This window comes from Salvelinus sp. IW2-2015, linkage group LG17, assembly GCF_002910315.2.
Source record: "Salvelinus sp. IW2-2015 linkage group LG17, ASM291031v2, whole genome shotgun sequence".
In the NCBI taxonomy this organism is placed as follows: Eukaryota; Metazoa; Chordata; class Actinopteri; order Salmoniformes; family Salmonidae; genus Salvelinus; species Salvelinus sp. IW2-2015.
In genome coordinates, this window is record NC_036857.1 from 16122577 (window position 1) to 16144678 (window position 22102).

At 45.3% G+C, this 22102-nt stretch overlaps 1 protein-coding gene across 1 annotated transcript in view; it reads right to left on the reverse strand.

Moving 5' to 3' along the window:
- The window catches only part of LOC111976932 (DENN domain-containing protein 2C-like), a 28401-nt gene extending 7371 nt beyond the window's left edge, over nt 1–21030 (reverse strand). The window contains exons 1-11 of the mRNA XM_024006103.2: nt 20464–21030; nt 17350–18580; nt 16207–16331; nt 13257–13378; nt 13014–13154; nt 12439–12517; nt 12156–12200; nt 11702–11889; nt 11342–11451; nt 10898–10967; nt 10461–10538 (exon numbers count right to left, since the gene is read on the reverse strand). Of these exons, the coding sequence (XP_023861871.1) occupies nt 10461–10538; nt 10898–10967; nt 11342–11451; nt 11702–11889; nt 12156–12200; nt 12439–12517; nt 13014–13154; nt 13257–13378; nt 16207–16331; nt 17350–18338 (1947 nt within the window). The 5' untranslated portion in view covers nt 18339–18580; nt 20464–21030. The remainder of the gene's footprint in view (nt 1–10460; nt 10539–10897; nt 10968–11341; nt 11452–11701; nt 11890–12155; nt 12201–12438; nt 12518–13013; nt 13155–13256; nt 13379–16206; nt 16332–17349; nt 18581–20463) is intronic.
- Between the last annotated feature and the right edge of the window lie 1072 nt (nt 21031–22102).

Genomic DNA, 22102 nt, shown 5'->3' on the forward strand with positions numbered 1-22102 from the left:
TTTTATGTTTCTCTCTCTCTCCATGCTTTTAACAGGTTTATGTGATAGATCTGTCCTGTGGCCGTCGACCTGGCTGTCGGATCCGATAATTTACTTCTCCTATTCTCTCCAGTACTTCATATGGTTTCCATGTGGCTAGTAGTTTGCACTCTACCGTGGGGATCAGCACTAACACCTTATCTCCCGGTGAAATCCCTCAGGGTAGCCTGCCGGTTATAAGTGTGCCGCTGGTGCTCTTGTGCTTGTCTCATGTGCTCTCGGACGATGGGCATGACTGGTGGCTATCCTGTCTTGCATTGCCGTGACGTGCTCTATGACACTAGTATACGGGGTGGATTGGTGCTCCCAGGTTTCCGGGCGATGTCTAAGATTCCCCGGGGTGCCTCCCATATACCAGCTCAAAGGAGAAAAACCCCAGCGAGGCTTGAGGAACCTCTCTAATGGCAAACATCAGATACGGCAACATGCAATCCCAGTTTTCCCATCCTTATCGATTTCCTTCCTGAGCATTGACTTCAGGTCCTGTTGAATCTCTCAACCAGCCCGTCCGTTCTGAGGATGGTAAACCGATGTCCTCAACTGTTTCACCTGCCACAATTTACAAAGGTCCGCCATAAGGCGGGACATAAAGGGGTCCCCTGGTCTGAAGGATCTCCTTTGGAACCCTACCCTGGTGAACAAGAGCACTAATTCTTGGCAATATTTTTGGAAGTCATCGTTCAAGGGGAATGGCTTCTGGGTAGCGAGTGGCATAATCTAGAATGACCAGAATGTATTGGTGTCCTCTGGCGGACTTGGGTAGTGGCCCACTATATCCATCGCTATCCTCTCAAATGGCGTTTCGATTATAGGGATGGCACTAACGGGCTTCTAACAGCTGGTCGGGAGCTGTTAACTGGCACTCCGGGCACTCTCCACAATGCCGAGCCACTTCAGCCTGAATTCCTGGCCAGTAAACCTCTTACAATCCGGTCTCGGGTTTTATCGATACCAAGGTGTCCACCAGAATGTGCCATGAGCTAGATCCAGTACTGTCCTCCGGTACCGGTGGGGACCAACAAACTGTTCAACCACATCAACCCCTATTTTGGACTCTGTACACAAACCTTTTTCAAATGACAGTGGGAAAACTATTAGGCCTCATCCCATCATTTATGGAGTATCATCGACGACCTGCACGTCTGCTCTGGCTTGCTGCAGGGTTGGATCCTTGTTTGGGCCATCCCAAAATTTAGTCAAGACCCTGCCAGGTCTTGCTGTTCTAGATCGTCACCTCTGGGATTCAGATCGACCCCAGCCCCACTAGTACCGGGCTGTTCGTTGTCACGAGGTTGCCATCATCCTCCATCCTCCCCTACTAGCACCTGTGAGGTTGGCCCCTGGGAGACTTTTCTTGGCTTTGGTTGAATGCCCCCATGCTTCCTTCCTGCTTGGTCAGGTTGTTGGCTTCTCAAATATGCCATTCTTTTGGCCTAACTTCGCAAAGTTAGGAAGTGTCTACCCAATATTACATCATATTGCATCTTTGGGACCACGCCGACCTCACAATTCAGCAGATCGTCCTCTGTTTGTATGCTCACTAAGGCTGTGGGGTACAGACGGGTATCCCATGAATGCATGTAACACTGATATCCTGACTTGTATCCAGTTTATGAGTTGGCACTAGGTTTGCAACGACCAGGGTTAGCATACTGCCAGAATCCAGCAGGCTTCAACCTCTTTCCCTCAACCGTCACCCTGCACATATGTTTGTTTCTTGATCTTCAAGTACAGTGGTTACAACAGGACATGCATACCACATATCATCTTCTTTTTCACCGAGGTTACATTGCATTGGCTCTTCTTTAATAGGGCAGTAGGCTGCAATATGTCCTGGTCGTCATTACAATTAGTAAGAGATAATAGGCGACTGTCGGGCGGGAGACCCCCTCGACCCCGGTCCCGGTTTCCGTTTTTCCCTTAGTGTCTCGGCCCGATTCTGATTCTTTCCTCATGCCCCACGCTGCTCTCTTCCCCTCCACCTGTTGGACACAGTCTTACCCTGTCCGCTGGTTCGCCAGGCCTGGGGAATGGGAATCTTTCCTCCTGTGCCTGCTCAGCTGTTCCTGCCCGTACATACCGTTCACTAGGCCCACGAGATGGTCGGCGGAAAGTACCTCGTTCTGGCCAACCCATCGTCGCACTTCTTGGGGTAGACCTCGCTGAAACTGGTTGAGTACGATGGTCTCGACAATCTCGGCGGAGGAACGGGTCTCCGGTTGCAACCATTTCCGTGCCAGGGTGAATCAAGTCGAACATCTGTGTTCGGGGGGTTGTCCAGATCGGTAGGACCACTGGTGAAAGCGGTGTGCCCCACGGTATCGGTCATCCCAGTCTTGCCAGAATCTCTCCCTTTAGTTTATCGTAATCCTGTGCATCTGTCAACTCAGTCGAAATACGCTTTTTGAGCGTCCCCTGCCAGGTATGGTGCCAGAAGCCCTGCCCATTCGTCTTTCGGCCACTTCTCCCTCTCTGCAGTCCTTTCGAAGGTGGTAAGATATGCTTCCCACATCATCCTGTGCTGTCATTTTTTGAAGAAAATGATTGGCCGCCTCTGGGTATTTGCAGCTGGTAATTGAGCTCCAATTTGGTCCGCTAGCCCCTTTAGGCTTCTCTTAACTCCCGGGTGTTTCTCTCTTGCTCTTCTCTGAGCAGCTGGTTGGTGCGGTGCTGGACCTGTAACGTGTCCTGGTACATTCGCATTGCATCCTGATGAGCTATTTGTTGAGCTCTAGTTGCCTCTTGTTGGGTGGCCGCCGCTTGTAAACGGGCTTGTATGGCTCCCTCCATACTCATTTTCCTGAGAAACTGTCCTAACCCAACAAAGCCACCAAAAAAAAAAAAACCTGACTCCCCTTTGGAGTGCTAACTGAACTTTTATTTTATTTTTTATTTTTATTTTACCTAACCAGCGAATGGTTAGTTCATATGCCCACATTCTCCACCACGTGTGGCAAACCCTTCAGGTTATGAGCGTTTGTCACAAATTAAGTGGGAAACTGTCACCAAATTACCCCAGAATGAGAGTTCTTTCGAACAGGACAGTACCTGTGTGTTTGTCTCTCCGTCCTGATCCACCCAGGTCATAGGCAAGGTCAAGGATAGCAGGGGTTCGTACACGAATCGGGTTCTCAGTAGGTCCAGGTCCAAACGCCAACAGGTAAGTCCAAAACAGTCCAGCTCATACACAGTCAATCCAGCCAATATCTATTGTCTCTTTCTCTATGGTTCACAGATCCTTCCAGCTCTACTTCCTCTTCCTGGTTTTTCTTGACCCTTTATCTGTGTGTTGGCTCCACCTTCTGAGGGTTCCCCTTGCTTCTGGGACTTGTAGTTTGGCAGTCGGCCATTTTGTATATGTAGTTCTGATCGGGTGGGCCATTTTAGTGATCGGGCAGAGCCCGTTTATTAGTTCTGCTCTCACATATCTGCCATTTATCACTCGACCCCCTTCTTTGCCACATCTGTTTGGTGCCTAACGTTTTCAAAATTCAAAAAAGCACTCGAACATCTGAGCCATCTCCTCTGCAGGTGCACAGTAACAGTTGAACAAGATGAGGAAAAATAAGAAATCCGCACACTGCTCGATAGGATCGCTGCTCTTTAATAAATGATGCAGCACTCCATCACTCTCCTTCCTGGTCAAATAGCCCTTGCACTGCCTGGAGGTGTGTTTTGGGTCATTGTCCTGTTGAAAAACAAATGATTGTACCACTAAGCGCAAACCAGATGGGATGGCGTATCGCTGCAGAATGCTGTGGTAGTCATGCTGGTTAAAGTGTGCCTTGAATTCTAAATAAATCACTGACAGTGTCACCAGAAAAGCACCTCCACACCACCTCCTCCATGCTTCATGGTGGGAACCACACATGCAGAGATCATCAGTTCACCTACTCTGCGTCTCACAGACACGGAGGTTGGAACCTAAAATCTCACATTTGGACTCATCAGACCAAAGGACAGATTTTCACCGGTCTAATGTCCAATGCCCGTGTTTCTTGGCCCAAGCAAGTCTCTGCTTCTTATTGGTGTCCTTTAGTAGTTGGTTCTTTGCAACAATTCGACCATGAAGGCCTGATTCACGCAGTTCCCTTTGAACAGTTGATGTTGAGATGTATCTGTTACTTGAACTTTATTTGAGCTGCAATCTGGAGGTGCAGTTAGTTGCCGATTTCTGAGTTGCAGTTAACTCTAATGAACTTATCCTCTGCAGCAGAGGTAACTCTGGGTCTTCCTCTGTGGCGGTCCTCATGAGAGACAGTTTCATCATAGCGCTTGATGTTTTTAACAACTGCACTTGAAGAAAAAATGTTCTTCAAAGTTCTTAAAATGTTCTGGATTGACTGACCTTCATGTCTTAAAGTAATGATGGAATCTTAATTTCCCTTTGCTAAAAATAAAGATAAATGAGTAGGTGTCCAAACTTTTGACTGGAACTGTACACTGAACAGTGTGAAGTTCTATTCAAAACATTGAATTTAAGTGTGAATTTCAGTGGGAGGTTTTTGGAGAACGTTTAGAAACAGCTAGGCCACAGACTTTTTACACCGTAGTATCGCAATACTACTCTGTATTGTGATACTTGGCCTGGTATCGTATAGTTTGTAAATGTTACCTTCGTGACAAGCCTACAGTATATAACTCCATAACTACCCCCTAAACACAAAGAATATCCTGATGACAAAGTATCAACAAGAGACTACACCAGGACTACATAACATACTAGCTGCTTGCTTCATTGTCTATGAACAAAACTTTTATTTACAATAAATTTACACATGTTCCTCTTGCCTGAACACGTCACCCCGCTCCTCCGCTCTCTCCACTGGCTTCCAGTTGAAGCTCGCATCCGCTACAAGACCATGGTGCTTGCCTACGGAGCTGTGAGGGGAACGGCACCTCCGTACCTTCAGGCTCTGATCAGGCCCTACACCCAAACAAGGGCACTGCGTTCATCCACCTCTGGCCTGCTCGCCTCCCTACCTCTGAGGAAGTACAGCTCCCGCTCAGCCCAGTCAAAACTGTTCGCTGCTCTGGCACCCCAATGGTGGAACAAACTCCCCACGACGCCAGGTCAGCGGAATCAAATCCACCTTCCGGAGACACCTGAAACCCCACCTCTTTAAGGAATACCTAGGATAGGATAAAGTAATCCTTCTAACCCCCCCCCCTTAGAGTTAGATGCACTATTGTAAAGTGTTGTCCACTGGACATCATAGAGTGAATGCACCAACTTGTAATCGCTCTGGATAAGAGCGTCTGCTAAATGACTTAAATGTAAATGTAAATGAACAGACTCGAAAATGGGTGGAACATAACACATCCTAAATATATAATTAAATCATTCTCAAAAACACACCATTCTGATTAGCTAGGACATTTTAATAGACTTTAGTTTGAACCTTTGAATCTATGTGTACAAGCAGGCTAAATGTTTTATAAACTGGTTTGAGCCCTAAATGCTGATTGGCTTGAAAGCCATGGTTTTAATTACGTTGGTAACCAGTTTATAATAGCAGTAAGGAACCTCATGGGTTTGTGCTACAGTGCAGTCGGAAAGCATTCAGACCCCTCAACTTTATCCACATTTTGTTACGTTACACCCCCCCCCCCTCAATCTACACACAATACCCCATAATGACAAAACAAAAACAGGGTTTTAGACATTTGCAAATGTATGTATAAAAAACTGAAATATACATTTACGTAAGTATTCAGACCCTTTACGCAGTACTTTGTGGAAGCACTGTTGGCAGCAATTACAGCCTTGAGTCTTCTTGACACTCCAAGCTTGGCACACCTGTATTTGGGGAGTTTCTCCCATTCTTCTCTGCAGATCCTCTCAAGCTATGTCAGGTCTCTCCAGAGATGTTCGATCGGGTTCAAGTCCGGGCTCTGGCTGGGCCACTCAGAGACTTGTCCCGAAGCCACTCCTACGTTGTCTTGGCTGTCCTGAAGCCACTCCTGCGTTGTCTTACCATTGTTGTCCTGTTGGAAGGTGAACCTTCGCCCCAGTCTGAGGTCCTGAGTGCTCTGGAGCAGGTTTTCATCAGGGATCTCTCTGTACTTTGCTCAGTTCGTCTTTCCCTTGATCCTGACTAGTCTTCCAGTCCCTGCTGCTGAAAAACATCCCCACAGCACGATGCTGCCACCACCATGCTTCACCGTAGGGATGGTGCCATGTTTCCTCCAGATGTGTCGCTTGGCATTCCGGCCAAAGAGTTCAATCTTGGTTTCATCAGAACAGAGAATCTTGTTTCTCATGTTCTGAGAGTCTTTAGGTGCCTTCTGGCAAACTCCAAGAGTGCTGTCATGTGCCTTTTATTGAGGAGTGGCTTCCATCTGGCCACTACCATAAAGGGCTGATTGGTGGAGTGCTGCAGAGATGGTTGTTCTTCTGGAAGGTTCTCCCATCTCCACAGAGGAACTCTAGAGCTCGGTCAGTGACCATCGGGTTCTTGGTCATCTCCCTGACCAAGGCCCTTCTCCCCCGATTGCTCAGTTTGGCCAGCAGCCAGCTCTAGGAAGAGTCTTGGTGGTCCCTAACTTCTTCCATTTAAGAATAATGGAGGCCACTGTGTTATTGGGGACCTCCAATGCCACAGAAATGTTTTGGTACCCTTTCCCAGATCCATGCCATGACACAATCCTGCCTCGGAGCTCAACGAATAATTCATGGCTTGGTTTTTGCTCTGACGTGCACTGTCAACTGTGGGACCTTATATGGACAAGTGTGTGCCTTTCCAAATCATGTCCAATCAATTGAATTTACCACAGGTGGACATCTCAAGGATGATCAATGGAAACAGGATGCACCGGAGCACAATTTTGAGTCTCATAGCAAAGGGTCTGAATGCTAATGTAAATAAGGTATACTTTAAAAAATATATACACACTGCTCAAAAAAATAAAAGGGAACACTAAAATAACACATCCTAGATCTGAATGAATTAAATATTCTTATTAAATACTTTTTTCATTACATAGTTGAATGTGCTGACAACAAAAACACACAAGAATTATCAATGGAAATCAAATTTATCAACCCATGGAGGTCTGGATTTGGAGTCACACTCAAAATTAAAGTGGAAAACCACACTACAGGCTGATCCAACGTTGATGTAATGTCCTTAAAACAAGTCAAAATGAGGCTCAGTAGTGTGTGTGGCCTCCACGTGCCTGTATGACCTCCCTACAACGCCTGGGCATGCTCCTGATGAGGTGGCGGATGGTCTCCTGAGGGATCTCCTCCCAGACCTTGACTAAAGCATCCGCCAACTCCTGGACAGTCTGTGTTGCAACGTGGCGTTGGTGGATGGAGCGAGACATGATGTCCCAGATGTGCTCAATTGGATTCAGGTCTGGGGAACGGGCGGGCCAGTCCATAGCATCAATGCCTTCCTCTTGCAGGAACTGCTGACACACTCCAGCCACATGAGGTCTAGCATTGTCTTGCATTAGGAGGAACCCAGGGCAACCGCACCAGCATATGGTCTCACAAGGGGTCTGAGGATCTCATCTCGGTACCTAATGGCAGTCAGGCTACCTCTGGCGAGCACATGGAGGGCTGTGCGGCCCCCAAAGAAATGCCACCCCACACCATGACTGACCCACCGCCAAACCGGTCATGCTGGAGGATGTTGCAGGCAGCAGAACGTTCTCCACGGCGTCTCCAGACTCTGTCACGTCTGTCACGTGCTCATTGTGAACCTGCTTTCATCTGTGAAGAGCACAGGGCGCCAGTGGCGAATTTGCCAAACTTGGTGTTCTCTGGCAAATGCCAAACGTCCTGCACGGTGTTGGGCTGTAAGCACAACCCCCACCTGTGGATGTCGGGCCCTCATACCACTCATGGAGTCTGTTTCTGACCGTTTGAGCAGACACATGCACATTTGTGGCCTGCTGGAGGTCATTTTGCAGGGCTCTGGCAGTGCTCCTCCTTGCACAAAGGCGGAGGTAGCGGTCCTGCTGCTGGGTTGTTGCCCTCCTCCACGTCTCCTGATGTACTGGCCTGTCTCCTGGTAGCGCCTCCATGCTCTGGACACTACGCTGACAGACACAGCAAACCTTCTTGCCACAGCTCGCATTGATGTGCCATCCGGATGAGCTGCACTACCTGAGCCACTTGTGTGGGTTGTAGACTCCGCCTCATGCTACCACTAGAGTGAAAGCACCGCCAGCATTCAAATGTGACCAAAACATCAGCCAGGAAGCATAGAACTGAGAAGTGGTCTGTGGTCAACACCTGCAGAACCACTCCTTTATTGGGGTGTCTTGCTAATTGCCTATAATTTCCACCTGTTGTCTATTCCATTTGCACAACAGCATGTGAAATTATTGTCAATCAGTGTTGCTTCCTAAGTGGACAGTTTGATTTTACAGAAGTGTGATTGACTTGAGTTACATTGTGTTGTTTAAGTGTTCCCTTTATTTTTTTGAGCAGTGTATATACATTTGCAAACATTTCTAAAAACCTGTTTTCGAAGGGTATTGTGCAGATTGAGTATTATTTGTTTCATCCATTTTAGAATAAGGCTGTATCGTAACAAAATGTGGAAAAACGGAAGGGCTCTGAATACTTTCTGAATGCACTGTATATGGCCAAAATACCAAGGCTAATGGCTGTATCGAGGCACACAGCGTTGCGTGTGCATAAGAACAGCAATATATGGCAGGTAGCCTAGTGGTTAGAGCGTTGGGCCAGTAATCGAAAGGTTGCTAGATCAAATTCCCGAGCTGACAAGGTACAAATCTGTCGTTCTGCCCCTGAACACACCTGTTCCTAGGCCGTCATTGGAAATAAGAAATTGTTCTTAACTGACTCGCCTAGTTAGAAAAGATATCACACACACACACACACACACACACACACACACACACACATATATATAAACTCAACAAAAAAAAGAAACGTCCCTTTTTCAGGACCCTGTCTTTCAAAGATAATTCATAAAATTCCAAATAACTTCACAGATCTTCATTGTAAAGGGTTTAAACACTGTTTCCCATGCTTGTTCAATGAACCATAAACAATTAATGAACATGCGCCTGTGGAGCGGTCGTTAAGACACTAACAGCTTACAGACGGTAGGTAATTAAGGTCACAGTTCCGAAAACTTAGGACACTAAGAGGCCTTTCTACTGACTGAAAAACACCAAAAGAAAGATGCCCAGGGTCCCTGCTCATCTGCGTGAATGTGCCTTAGGCATGCTGCAAGGAGGCATGAGGACTGCAGATGTGGCCAGGGCAATAAATTGCAATGTCCGTACTTGAACGCCTAAGACAGCGCTACAGGGAACAGGACGGACAGCTGATCGTCCTCGCAGTGGCAGACCACGTGTAACAACACCTGCATAGGATCGGTACATCGAAAATCACACCTGTGGGACAGGTACAGGATGGCAACAACAACTGCCTGAGTTACACCAGGAACGCAAAATCACTCCATTAGTGCTCAGACTGTCCACAATAGGCTGAAAGAGGCTGGACTGAGGGCTTGTAGGCCTGTTGTAAGGCAGGTCCTCACCAGACATCACCGGCAACAACGTCGCCTATGGGCACAAACCACCGTCGCTGGACCAGACAGGACTGGCAAAAAGTGCTCTTCACTGACGAGTCACGGTTTTGTCTCACCAGGGGTGATGGTCGGATTTGCGTTTATCGTCGAAGGAATGAGCGTTACACCGAGGCCTGTACTCTGGAGCGGGAGCGATTTGGAGGTGGAGGGTCCGTCATGGTCTGGGGCGGTGTGTCACAGCATCATCGGACTGAGCTTGTTGTCATTGTAGGCAATCTCAACGCTGTGCATTACAGGGAGACATCCTCCTCCCTCATGTGGTACCTTCCTGCAGGCTCATCCTGACAATGCCACCAGCCATACTGCTCGTTCTGTGCGTGATTTCTGCAAGACAGGAATGTCAGTGTTCTGCCATGGCCGCGAAGATCTCAATCCCATTGAGCACGTCTGGGACCTGTTGGATCGGAGTGGAGGCTTAGGCCTTCCCCCCAGAAATGTCCGGGAACTTGCAGGTGCCTTGGTGGAAGAGTGGGGTAACATCTCACAGCAAGAACTGGCAAATATGGTGCAGTGTATGGGAAGGAGATGCACTGCAGTACTTAATGCAGCTTGTGGCCACACCAGATACTGACAGTTACTTTTGATTTTGACCCCCCCTTCGTTCAGGGACACATTATTACATTTCTGTTAGTCACATGGCTGTGGAACTTGTTCAGTTTATGTCTCAGTTGTTGAATCTTGTTATGTTCATACAAATATTTACACATGTTAAGTTTGCTCAAAATAAACGCAGTTGACAGTGAGGACATTTCTTTTTTTTGCTGAATATAACACATATACACACACACACACCTGGCCTTATTGCATAATTATATGAAGAGTTTAAATCACACTGCTGGTTACCTTAGCGAACAGGTTGAAGCAGCCCAGCCTGCTTACAATACAGTGAACTTCAGGCAGTCTTTTCCCCTTTCCGCTTGGCTAAAAGGAACAAATAAACACGGAAATCAGCATGAAAACCAACCCTGCCATTCAGTATCAACAATGTTATTGCAGCGCTGTATCAACGCTGGCATTCCAGGGGTAACAAACACTCAGTCCAGACCATAAATTAGTAAAAATAAACAACAGCGCAATGCATTTAAAACACACAAATCTAACATTAAATGTAGTCATGGATTTAACACGTGGACAAATGGAAAATTATGTTTAGTTTGGGTCACTGATTCAGAGGTTTTACAGCCTATGACTGTAGTATATCCCTTAGAGATGTTGCGTAAGCACTTAACTGCCTAGTCCTCACACACACACAACGTAATGACTCATACACACACACTCACCAGGATCTTACGACAGTAACAAAACCACCGGCTGCCATCCTCTCCCGTCAAGACAAAAGAGAAGGTTTCACTACAAAGACGGATAAAAGCATAGACAATAGGACACGGATGCACAATGTGATAGAGTTAAGCAGTGTTCTAGTGCAGTCTTCCTGGGGGGAAAAGACAAAGCATGGCATATGAACTGCAATGATGTTCCTCTGTCTGAATCACTAGATAATCTCCCTTTCATTGGACATGTCTTGGCCTTAATTCTTATATCATCATATAATAACTTAATTTTAGCACAGTGATTATTACAAAAACGTAGCTACTTTCTAAATGTTTTACCTGTTCCAATGCTCATATTAAGTGGTTGTATGAATATTTATATTACATGAATACCCTTATTGTAACACCACTGCTACATACTGTGACCATAATGTGAATGTGACAGAAGCTTACCTGTGCAGGTCTCCAGAAGGCCGCCAGTCCTGAGAGTCTGGGAAGCAGAACATGGGAATGGCCTTCAGCCGGTCGTCAGCTTCACGGGAGTGGCGAGAAGACTTCTCAAACTATAGCGGTTAAGAAAGGATAAAGATGCAGAGCATCTAATTTTACTCCCTGGCCAGCAAAACAGAAACAATAGTACAATGGTAACTAAAAAAAACTAAACATTCTGGGGTTTCCTTTGAGCTGAGCCCATCCATGGTACATCAAGCAGTATTTCCCCTATAAAAGAAATGTGTAATTGGGTCTATCCGCCTAGCTCTGTTGCCCCAATCTGAAAGAGGTTGGCTTTAATTGGTTTCAATTGACAATAACCTTGTTGGGAAACTGTTGCGTGATCTCAGGGATGTAGGTGTTTCCTGAAAAACTCTTTCGGAGTGACACCACCACAAAGAACTGAAAGAGCTGCTGTTGCTGGAGCTGGATCAGGTCCTTCTCCAGGGTGCGGTAGCCTGGCCTCCGCTTTAGCGTGGACTGAACATAGACTGAGCGCCTGGACCCTCCTGGTGGAGACAGTGAACATTTTTCAAAATACCTAATAAGTGAATCTGGTTGGGAACACGCTCATATATCTCTCTTTGAATAAATGGTAATGGAATGTGATCAAATGTGAATGGAAAATGGATGGATTACATGAGTGTAGACGGCGTGGGACATTGACTGAACTCAACATTCTCAAAATGTCTGCCAAACATTTATTTGGGAGTGAAATTTCACTTTAAATATGAATGACAATTTGACAAGTAGCAGGTCAATGCTATAGTAGTACCTTTAGTGTTGTCCTCTGGGTCACTTTCAGTTCCACTGGTCTCCTCTGTTCAGAGAGCGAGAGAGAGAGTGAGAGTGTGCGCATGCGAGATACATAGACAGAGAGAAAGAGCGAGACGGGAGTGTAATAAAGGGATGAAAGAAAGAGACGTCATAGGAGAGACTGACAGTGTCTTTGTACTGTATTTGTAACAGTGATGTAATGTATCTCAAAACGCTGGGTCTTTACAGAGAGTAGTTTATCTACATCTTGTAGACAAGTTGAAGGGTAATAATTGTCATACCACGAGCTGAACCTCCCTGGCTCTTCACTCTCTTCTTCCCTCGCTTGGTGTCGAAGATCACATGAATCTTGTTGACATACTGCATCACGGAAACCGCACACACACACACACAGATATATTGATCTGATACAAATAAAAATCACATTCATGTGATATATCATCACACTGATGTTGACATGTCTGGCCACTTAAACAAGTAAAAAAATTGTGGCCAATCAAATAAATGTGATTTAAGCACACTTCCTTGACTGCACTGAAAAAGGTTGTTTTCTAATGGGCAATGGTTTGGTTTGGATAGGGCCATCAGTCAAGTTTCAACTTGAGCAGTAGAATGAGTGACCTGGATCCAGAGCCAAGCACACAGGAAGCTCAGACTTATCTCCAAATTGACAACGGAGTGTAGGCCTACAACACTAGCTTGGCTTCTTTATGTGTAGTCATGCAAACAGACCAATCCACCTAATAGCATGCTTTTCCCACTCAGAGTCAAAATTACATACAACCTCCGTAGTAGTTTGAGGTAATACAATTTCCACTTTGTAGAAAACGCTTATGAAATGCGTGTGTGTGTTTACCTGAGGCAGTCTGTGTGTTTTATGGATGGTTGTGGGTCGCTTGGGTAAGGCAGGTCTAGGGGGGGCTTCTGTAGGTGAGGGTTGTGTCGCTGCCAGTGAGTCCTTCCTCTCCACCCGCAACGTGAGAGGCTTGGGAGGAAGCTGCGACACAGAAGACAAGGTGTTAATGAAAGATTAAAGCATGTTTTTTTATTTATATTATACTAATTGTTTCACATTTCCTGTAACAGCTGTCATTACTACCTTTGGGGTGAGAGGGTTCTGTCTCTGTGCCATGGTCCAGGGTCGGGGACGCCCAATGGGGAGACACATAGAAGGAGACGGCTTGACATCCTCATATGTGTTATCTCTGATCAGGGGTTCAGCTGGACATGATCAAAGGTGAGGGAGATATATGACATACACAGTATACATACAGTAGATATATAGTCCATGACTAAGTCAAAGTGGTCTTAAATGGCTGCCTTTCTTTCTCATCCACCACTGATCAGAAAGGGACTTGACAGGTGTCAATATTGAGAAAATCTATATCCCACCTTTTTCTTTATCAGTTGTTACAAAGAGAGAAATAAGGAAAGAACGGATCTTATATTAAAGGTTCCTGAGAGTGTAAGGCAACCAAAGGCATCAGCATGCTTCAGTTTGGCTGGCGCCTAGCCGAACCGAACAAGTATGCTCGCATACTCCCTTAATAAAAGACCTTCACTTGAAAAAACAAGAAAAAAAAAAGTGGCAATAGTACTGTTTGTCCATTTTGAGACGCCGTAATCAGAATTGATTGAAGATAACTCAAGAAATCGCTCATAAATGTTTATGCTTTTGCCAAAGAGATGTTAGTCGTGCAATTTTACATCTAACTAAGCTGTTTGGTGCAGTATTTTTCAATGTGCAAGAAAACGAGTTGTCTCTTGTTGTTCTTCTTTGGGGCTGGGTTGGCAGATCACGTCCAACTTAAAATGGTGCATACACAGCCAACTGCTGTTCTAACGTGTGAGGCCAGTCACGGCCTACCTACATTAAATTATCTTAATTATTCCTGTTCCTAAAAGTAAAAAAATATAAATAAATTGCACCAGCAACTAACCCTACAGCTATATACCACTATTTCATAAAAATATAAATCTCCACCCCATTACCTCTTCTGCAGTAACATCTCATACATCCAGGTACTTCTCTGCAACTGCCACCTACACTCATTAAAAACCCACTACCCCATTCCACTAGTTTGACCCAATCTGTTCCTAAACCATGCCAACTGCCTGGGTGGACGGACACCCCCCCTCAACACACCCTGTAACTCTTCTGAAGTAAAATCTTGTATATCCAAATACTTCTCTGCAGCTTCCCCCAAAACATCTATTTTCTGTGATTTATTTTCCATTTCTTACTGAAGAGTAACTCACTCCATCCCTCTGTACTGGCACAAATCTACTGCTCACTGGGATCCTCTCAAGATCCCTCACCCCATCCTCCTCCATTTTCTTCACTGCCTCAGCATTGGACACCCTCTGCACTACTCTGACCAATTCCATCTGCCTCTCTCACACCTGACACTTCTGATCCCCAGCAACATGAGCACCCCTACAATTGTCACACACAACTTTATCCACCAAAACTACACAATCCTCTGGCCCTCCTGCACACTTCCCACATATTTCAATCTCCCTCCTCCATACTGTTGCAACATGACCATTAACGTTGCACCTGAAACAGAGCAGTGGATTCTGGACAAAAGCGCTAATAGAATAACTGATATATCCTAACATGACTTGGTCTGGTAGACTGACTCAAAACACAAAAGGACTGACAATGACTCATCTGTTTCACCACGCTCCCCACCAGCTCTGTGTTGCACCAAATTGCTCCAACTCCACACTTAACGCTACCCCAGAAATGACTCCTTTCAATTGTGCCCTATTCCTAAGAGCAAAGCAAGAAACAGATTTTGACCTAAGTTGCATGACACGAAGTGCCTTCTCCCTCTGGTCAGAAGTAACACAAACAAATATCACAAGTCCACTACAGGTTACCTTCACTAATTCAACTACACCTAACTCCATTCTCTCCCACCCTGAAACCACAAATGGATCTGCCAAAAGATAAGGGTCCACTTTCTCCAAAATGTTGCTCCTACTGGTCCAGATTCTTCTTTATCGTGTCTGACGCCATTCTTCCTCAACATACATCTTCCCACTACACTCGGCTCTTCTTCTTCCTCCCTGTCTAAAATCACATCTGTCCGTTCACCATGCTCTTCATCCACTGCATTGCTTACAGAGCATGCACTGATGGCATTTCTCCAAAACACAACTTCTGTTCTTTAGTCAATTTTGCATGTCTGGCTATTTCTGACCTCTCAATGTTCTCGTGTCTCGTTGAATGACAACAAAGACTTTATTGAAGAATCCCTACTGTTGACCCATCACCAACGAAGGGACGTAGACTTCGGCTCCAAACTTCGGCTTGTCTCCAGAAGAAACGTGTGCCCGAACAGCCAAACAAAACTCACCGAAGTCCAAAACAAATAAAAATATCACAAAATGTCATCATAATATATGCACAAACTCTACCGAACTGTTTCCGCTGGGAAGCATGCGGATGCCTTAAGGCTGCCTTGGTGAAGTCAGGGTTTTTCTGGATCAAAATGTGGCTTAGGTGGTGGGTGTGGCGGGGCCGTGGCAGTGGGCATGGCCAATGGCGTGCTCACTGACCGAATATATTAAAGGCCCTCTTGGCTGCGAAGACAACATTTTGCTGTTGAAGCTAATTTACTACAATTCCACAAATTTTGCCATGGGGCGGAGAGCAGAAATTGCTGATAAAAATATATATATGCAATTATAAACATTTTGCCATGACTTATGCTATGTTATTATGCTATCTGACTGACTCAAACGTTATAACAAAATCAATGACAAAAACACTCCTGAATGCATCATTTTTAGAATTTTTGATTCTCCCTGACTATAGCTTTTATTTTGTTGATTGTTACTTCACAAAGATGATCTTATTTAAAAATGTATAGGGCCATTATCTTTGACATACAATATATGGTTTTAGTCATTTAAGCTTTTTTTTCATCCCAGAAAAAAATATCCTAAAAAACACTTAGGCGGTCCGCCCAAGAATTTTCTATGCAGAAAAAACCCTAGTGAAGTGTATTTTTTCGGTTTGTGTCAAGGGAGGAACTCACAGATAATGTCCTCATAAATGTTGTCGTCAGAGAAGGCGTGGTATAGACTGGAGCGCTTGGCCTCACTTCCCAGTGTGTCCTGCTGAGCTGTCAACCGCACCACATCCTCAAACTCAAAGGACTTCCTGTGAAGAGGGAGGGAGAGGGGACATGAGACGGGGCCAGTCAGCATGCTATTGTTCAATGTATTGTCCGCTTACGTTCAGCAAAAGGGTCTCGGCATTGGAAGGGTTTTCGCAAGTTGATAGTGAAGATGATAAAGGCCGTAGGAAGGCGAGTCAGGGAGGAAGTAAAGCTGAGAAAAACGGTGTAAAATAGACGCAAGGAGAACTTTGAGAAAAATATATTGAACGCGTGAATAATAGTTAAGGTCAATACGGAGAGTGTGCGCAGGAGACAGCAGGAAAGAGATACAAGAGTAGGCCTAATAGATTGATTGAGAAAAAATGTATTCAATTTGGGAAATTCGTGAAATTTAGGCCTTACCCTGGCCTTTGTTAAAGACACTACAACACTGAGTCTGTAGATGTTACAAAGCCAGGTTTCATTTGAAACCTTACTGTGTGCTCGTGTGGAATTGCCCCCATAAAGAGACTGCGTTAGTGGAATACAACAATCAAGGCCAGTGTGTGTTGTGTTATGTTATGTTGTGTGCGTGTGTTTTGTTTGTGTGTGTTAAAACAACCAAATGTGACCCCTGGACCGTTGGATGCTGTGGAAGTAAGCCATATCCAGACAATGGTCTGCAATGCTGCCAAAGATCATGTGACATCACACCTGGAGGCCGCCCAAATGCTTGACTCTGATCCTTCTCTCATGCAAACTGTGCCTCTAAAATACTCTCGTTCTCCTTCTTTCAGACTTAACATAAAACAATGCTACCTTTAGAACTAAGGACACTGTATGAGAGAGAGCACAATAGCTTAGGACAGAGAAAGACTTTCACCCCAAGTAATTGTTAACCTGGTTGTTTGAAATACAAAAACATGTTTTCCTTTGACTAAAGCCATTGCGAAAGGAAAATGCCAAAACTTTTCTATGTTTAAAATGGCAAACTAAAGACCTCCTCTATTCTACTCTGGCATAACTCACGCCCACTGATCTTTTAGATTTAGCCTTGTGGTGTCAGTATCATGATCTTACCTGCTATTTTTGTGTCTGGAAAACCCATTGCCACGGCTGACAGGACACAGGGGTGGTGGGAAGCTAGGTGGGTGGGTTATGCCACTGCTCTTGGTGTTGGATTGGTTGGCAGATGGAGTCCTGCTATTCCATTGGACCCAGTGTGTTAGGGTGCTGTCTGCTCCTTGATACTGAAACGTCCGTTGTGGTTTCAGTGGAGGGTGAGTCACTGGACCCACAGAACTCTGAGGCTCTGCTGAGGTATTTCTTCCCTTCTCCCAGAACAACTCGTCTCCCTCCAGCCTCCGCCAGAAGCCCCTTGAGGTATAGAAATTCCCTGGGGGCAGGCTCTCTCTATGGTCATCCACTGACAGAGGTAGGTGTTTGGTCAACTTAACTTCCAACACACCACCCACCTTCAGTTCACCATTGGTGGCGATCATCCTATCTAATTGGAAAATGTTTGTAGTGTCTGTTGTAAGAGATTGCAAAGGCGCTATAAATGGCTTGGACTCTGGTATTGCAGTTGAAGTCTTACTGAAACAGGAGTGATTCTGAGGGGGATCAAACTTTCTGCTGACGCCTGTGTGTATGCCCTGTGCTTGTAGGTTTTCCCTGAAATCTAAACCCAGGCTTTTAGCTTTGCCGTGAGGTCCGCCTCTCCTACTGTCACTACATACTCCGTTATCCAGGACATCCCCAGAAAGTGATTGGGATACAACTGGTGCATGAGCTTTGACCCTATCGGCCTTCCCACTGCTGTCTGGTTGACAGAGGCCTTCCCACTGAGAGATCTTCTGCTTGATGTTGAGGCCTGGTTTGTGGGTTAGAGGCCTCCCTGGGTCGTATGTTAGAAGCCTCCCTGGGTCATTGGTTAGAGTCCTCTCTGGCTCCTGGGTTAGAGGCCTCCCTAGGTCCTGGGTTAGAGGCCTCCCTGAAGGTGGTGCCTGCCAGGCCACATTAGCCTGGCCCCGTCCACCTCTCCCCTGCTCTAGGCCCAAAGCCAGCATGGTGATAGGGGGCACACTGCCAGCTTACCCTCACTGCATGGTTGTTGGAGGCATGAGGGCCCTTCCGGTGTACAGACAGACACTGTTAAACACAGTGAGTCTGTCCTGCGACTAGTTTAGCCACAGTAGCCTATGGAAGGCAATGAGTTTTACAGGGGTCTGTGTTCTATCCTTTTCTTTTTAAACCACTCTTCCTTTAAACAGAGTCTGCTCTTTTCCGTCCTTTCCTCTTAAAGAAACACCTGCAAAGCAAAGGACACAAAAGTTACTCATCCATTAACGCTTCAAAACAAGTTAAAACAACACTCCGAAGAGAAAGCAAAGAGAAACCTGTCGAAGAGAATGTACAATCTAGTGAGAAGGACAACACTATTTCAACAGCACACTCCTGATGTAGTGGAAGGCGTACGGGATGTGTTTGGCCGGAGGAAGCTGGAGAGGATAGGCTCCTGTCAAGGTCAGTAGCCAAAAATAAAACCCGGAGGAGAAAAGAAGGCAACGGCAGGAACAAGGCGCTGGAGCTTTTAGCAGCCAGAGGGGTGTCTGTCAGTCAGTCAGTCAGTCTGGGAGCCACCACAACCGCCCCGCCCCCTCGGGGAGTTGGCTGTCCCTCTGTCCCATCCTTAACCACCGCTGTCCCATTACAGAACACCATGATAGATTAAAACATTTAATCTAATTTACTCTTATCTCAAACATCTCTTTCAGTGGATGAGGAAGGACAGATATTTCAAGTATGCTTATGCCGACTTCAGCACATCTAGGCCTTAAAGCCGTGAAAACATTAACTGAAGATAGGAGCAATGACGCACAAAGGGCCTGTGACAAACAATTAAGATCAATTATTGATGGATTCCGGTTAATCCATATCACAACCACAGTAATGTTGTATTACTGTAAAATGTGTTATATATTGCTATTCCTATTTGATAGGAACAGACAATTGAAACATTGACATTGAGTCCTTTACAGTGAATTGCTCCATATTGGGTTTAGCTTGTGCACCTGAACAGTTTGGCATGCAATACTCATATTCATGATCTTGCACAGCCCCCTCATTGTATGTACCATCCGAACTGTTTGGTGAGGCCCAAGTCCCTATGTGAAATCTTCCCTAAATATATTCAGACTCCTGTTCCGGGCAGATTCCTTTCCAATTTAGTTACTGTACTCTGTTTGCTGGAAGCAAAGTTCTTGGACACGTTGCACATTTTTTTGAAAGCTGAAAGCATTTAGAGAAGGGAGACATGGTGAAATTCCACAGTGCTGCTCATGATAATAATATTTCTGTGCTGCATTCCAGCAGAGCTAGGAGGAGGCTAGGGAATCAATTTGACCAGAGACAGTCGTCATTCAGGCTCCGCAAATTATGCCTTTTGTTTGGTTTGACATAAATCTAATGTATGTAGTGTACTCACAGCCGGGACATCCTACACTGAAAACTGTGTGTTATACAGGAAGGCCTATCCTACATTTCCTGAGAGGAAGGAAGAAAGCATCAACCGACTGTCCATAATTATGGTTAGGAGACTTGCACCCAGTTAGAAGCTTTGGTTTCAGTATTGTTTACCAGCTATAATTAGAATTTGAATAGTCATGAAGGATGGTCAGGTTGTCATTCCAGGGTACCTTTGAACTTGTAGTGTCACCCCAGTAGAATCCAAACAGGGATCATCAAGACCCAAACCTACCAAGATAAAACCTAATTGCACCTTCAAAACAACCACAGCTAAACCTCCCTCTCCAAGAATTGCTCCATGACTGAACTTGGGGTGGGGTACCAGAGAAAGGGTAAGGAGTCTGGTTTCTCTTAAACAGCAAATGCAGCTTCTATTAGGTAATGTGGAATCTATTTTCCTTCTCATACTGGACAGAGGGGTATACTACAAAGCAGGATCAATGGGTTAGCCATCTAACTTTGATGAACAATCAGAAACTACTATTGATTTTCTGGTTCATTAAGAAAGCTAAACTTAGATGCGTTTTTGGTTGAGTCAATGAGACCATGACCATTTAATGATTATATTTCCAAAAAATTAAGTTATTTCAGAACATTTAGGCAAGTTAGCTGGCTAACTTATAGAACAAAAGCCGACAGATGGCAATATTGAGTCGTTTATCTTACCATCCAAATGCATTTTACGCAGCCGGCAATACATTATCCACTCAGGATGCATCGGCTTCGATGTCTTCAACTTTAATGGCGAAAAGAAATGAAAGAAAATTGGAAAATGTGTTTATGAAACACCATTTTCCACCATCATGCTAGAGTGGCTAAATGCTAATCCCGGATGGTGTGTATCGCATTCAGCCAATCAGGTTGCAGCAGTCGGTTTTTTCAGCCCAAACCTAAAGCAGCGTTGTTTCGCATTAGTGGAAACCAGACTGTACTCAGGGCAGGTCTGCCGGTTTCATAGCAGGTTAGGAGAATTTACGCAGCAGGTTAGGAGAAGTAACATGGCAGAATAGAATAATTACGTTAAGGTTAGGAAAAGGTTTAGATAAAATGCTAAAAGTGTTCCAGACGAGACACAAACTAGAGAGGAAGAGAGATGCCCAACTCAGCTGAAAATCTGTCTCCATCCAGCAGCTGTTGTTTTTCTTCCATTTCACCCGCTGCGCTCCGGAGTGGTGCAGCAGTCTAAGGCACTGTATCTCAGTGCAAGAGGCATCACTGCAGTCCCTGGTTTGAGTCCAGGCTGCATCACATCCGGCCGTGATTGGGAGTCCCATAGGGCAGCGCACAATTGGCCCAGCGTCGTGTGGATTTGGCCGGGGTAGGCCGTCATTGTAAATAAGAATTTGTTAAATAAAGGTTACTTTTTTTTTTAAGAAAATAGTTTTTGTATGGAGGTCAATTAATGGCTTTTTTTCTACATGAGGTTTATTTGATCTAATATAAGTTTCGTAATGCTTAAGTTGTTACAAGTGTTCCTCATATAAGTAGGACACGTGACATCCCGGCAACTTTGAGAAAAAACACTTTATATTGGAGTTGTCTTGAGATGGCTATGTTAAAGAGGCGACAACCAATAGACACAGAGAAAAGGTGTGTGAGAGCCAAACGCTTGCTGCATGAGTGTACCAAACTGCAGACTAAGAATGGAATCCTTGACAGAAAGGTTGGTTAGTCATCACTAGAACATTCAAGGCCACTGTGTTGAAACACCTACATAATGACATGGGGCATGTGAGTGCAGATAAGGTTACTCACCTGGCGAGAGAGCAATTTAATTGGCCATTTATTCAACAAGAAGTTGAGGACTATGTCACAAAGAAATGTAGTTGCATCAAGCAAAAAATACCAAATGTGCCACGGAAAGCTCCAATGGGCAAGCTCACATCAATTGCTCCCTTTGAGTTGGTCTCAAAATACTGTTCTACGTGTGTGTGTGTGGGGGGGTGAATACATCTTAGTATCAGTCGATAATTTCACAAGGTTTACACAGACCTACGCCACCCGCAACAAGTCTGCAAAGACAGCAACAGAGAAAATCGGATATCCTCAAGAGGCGCCACCACGATCAAGGCTGGGGCTTTGAAAACAAACTCTTTGGAAGCCTTCAGGAGCTGGCAGGGGTCGGCCACTCCCGCACAACGCTAGATCCTCCTCAGGGAAACCTAGTGGAACAGATTAATCGTACGCTGCTACAGATGCTTCGCACTCTTCCTGAAGAAAATGAATCACAATGGAAAGACCACTTACCTCATATCGTACATACATACAACTGCACTCGTAACGAAGCAACAGGCTTCTCACCACA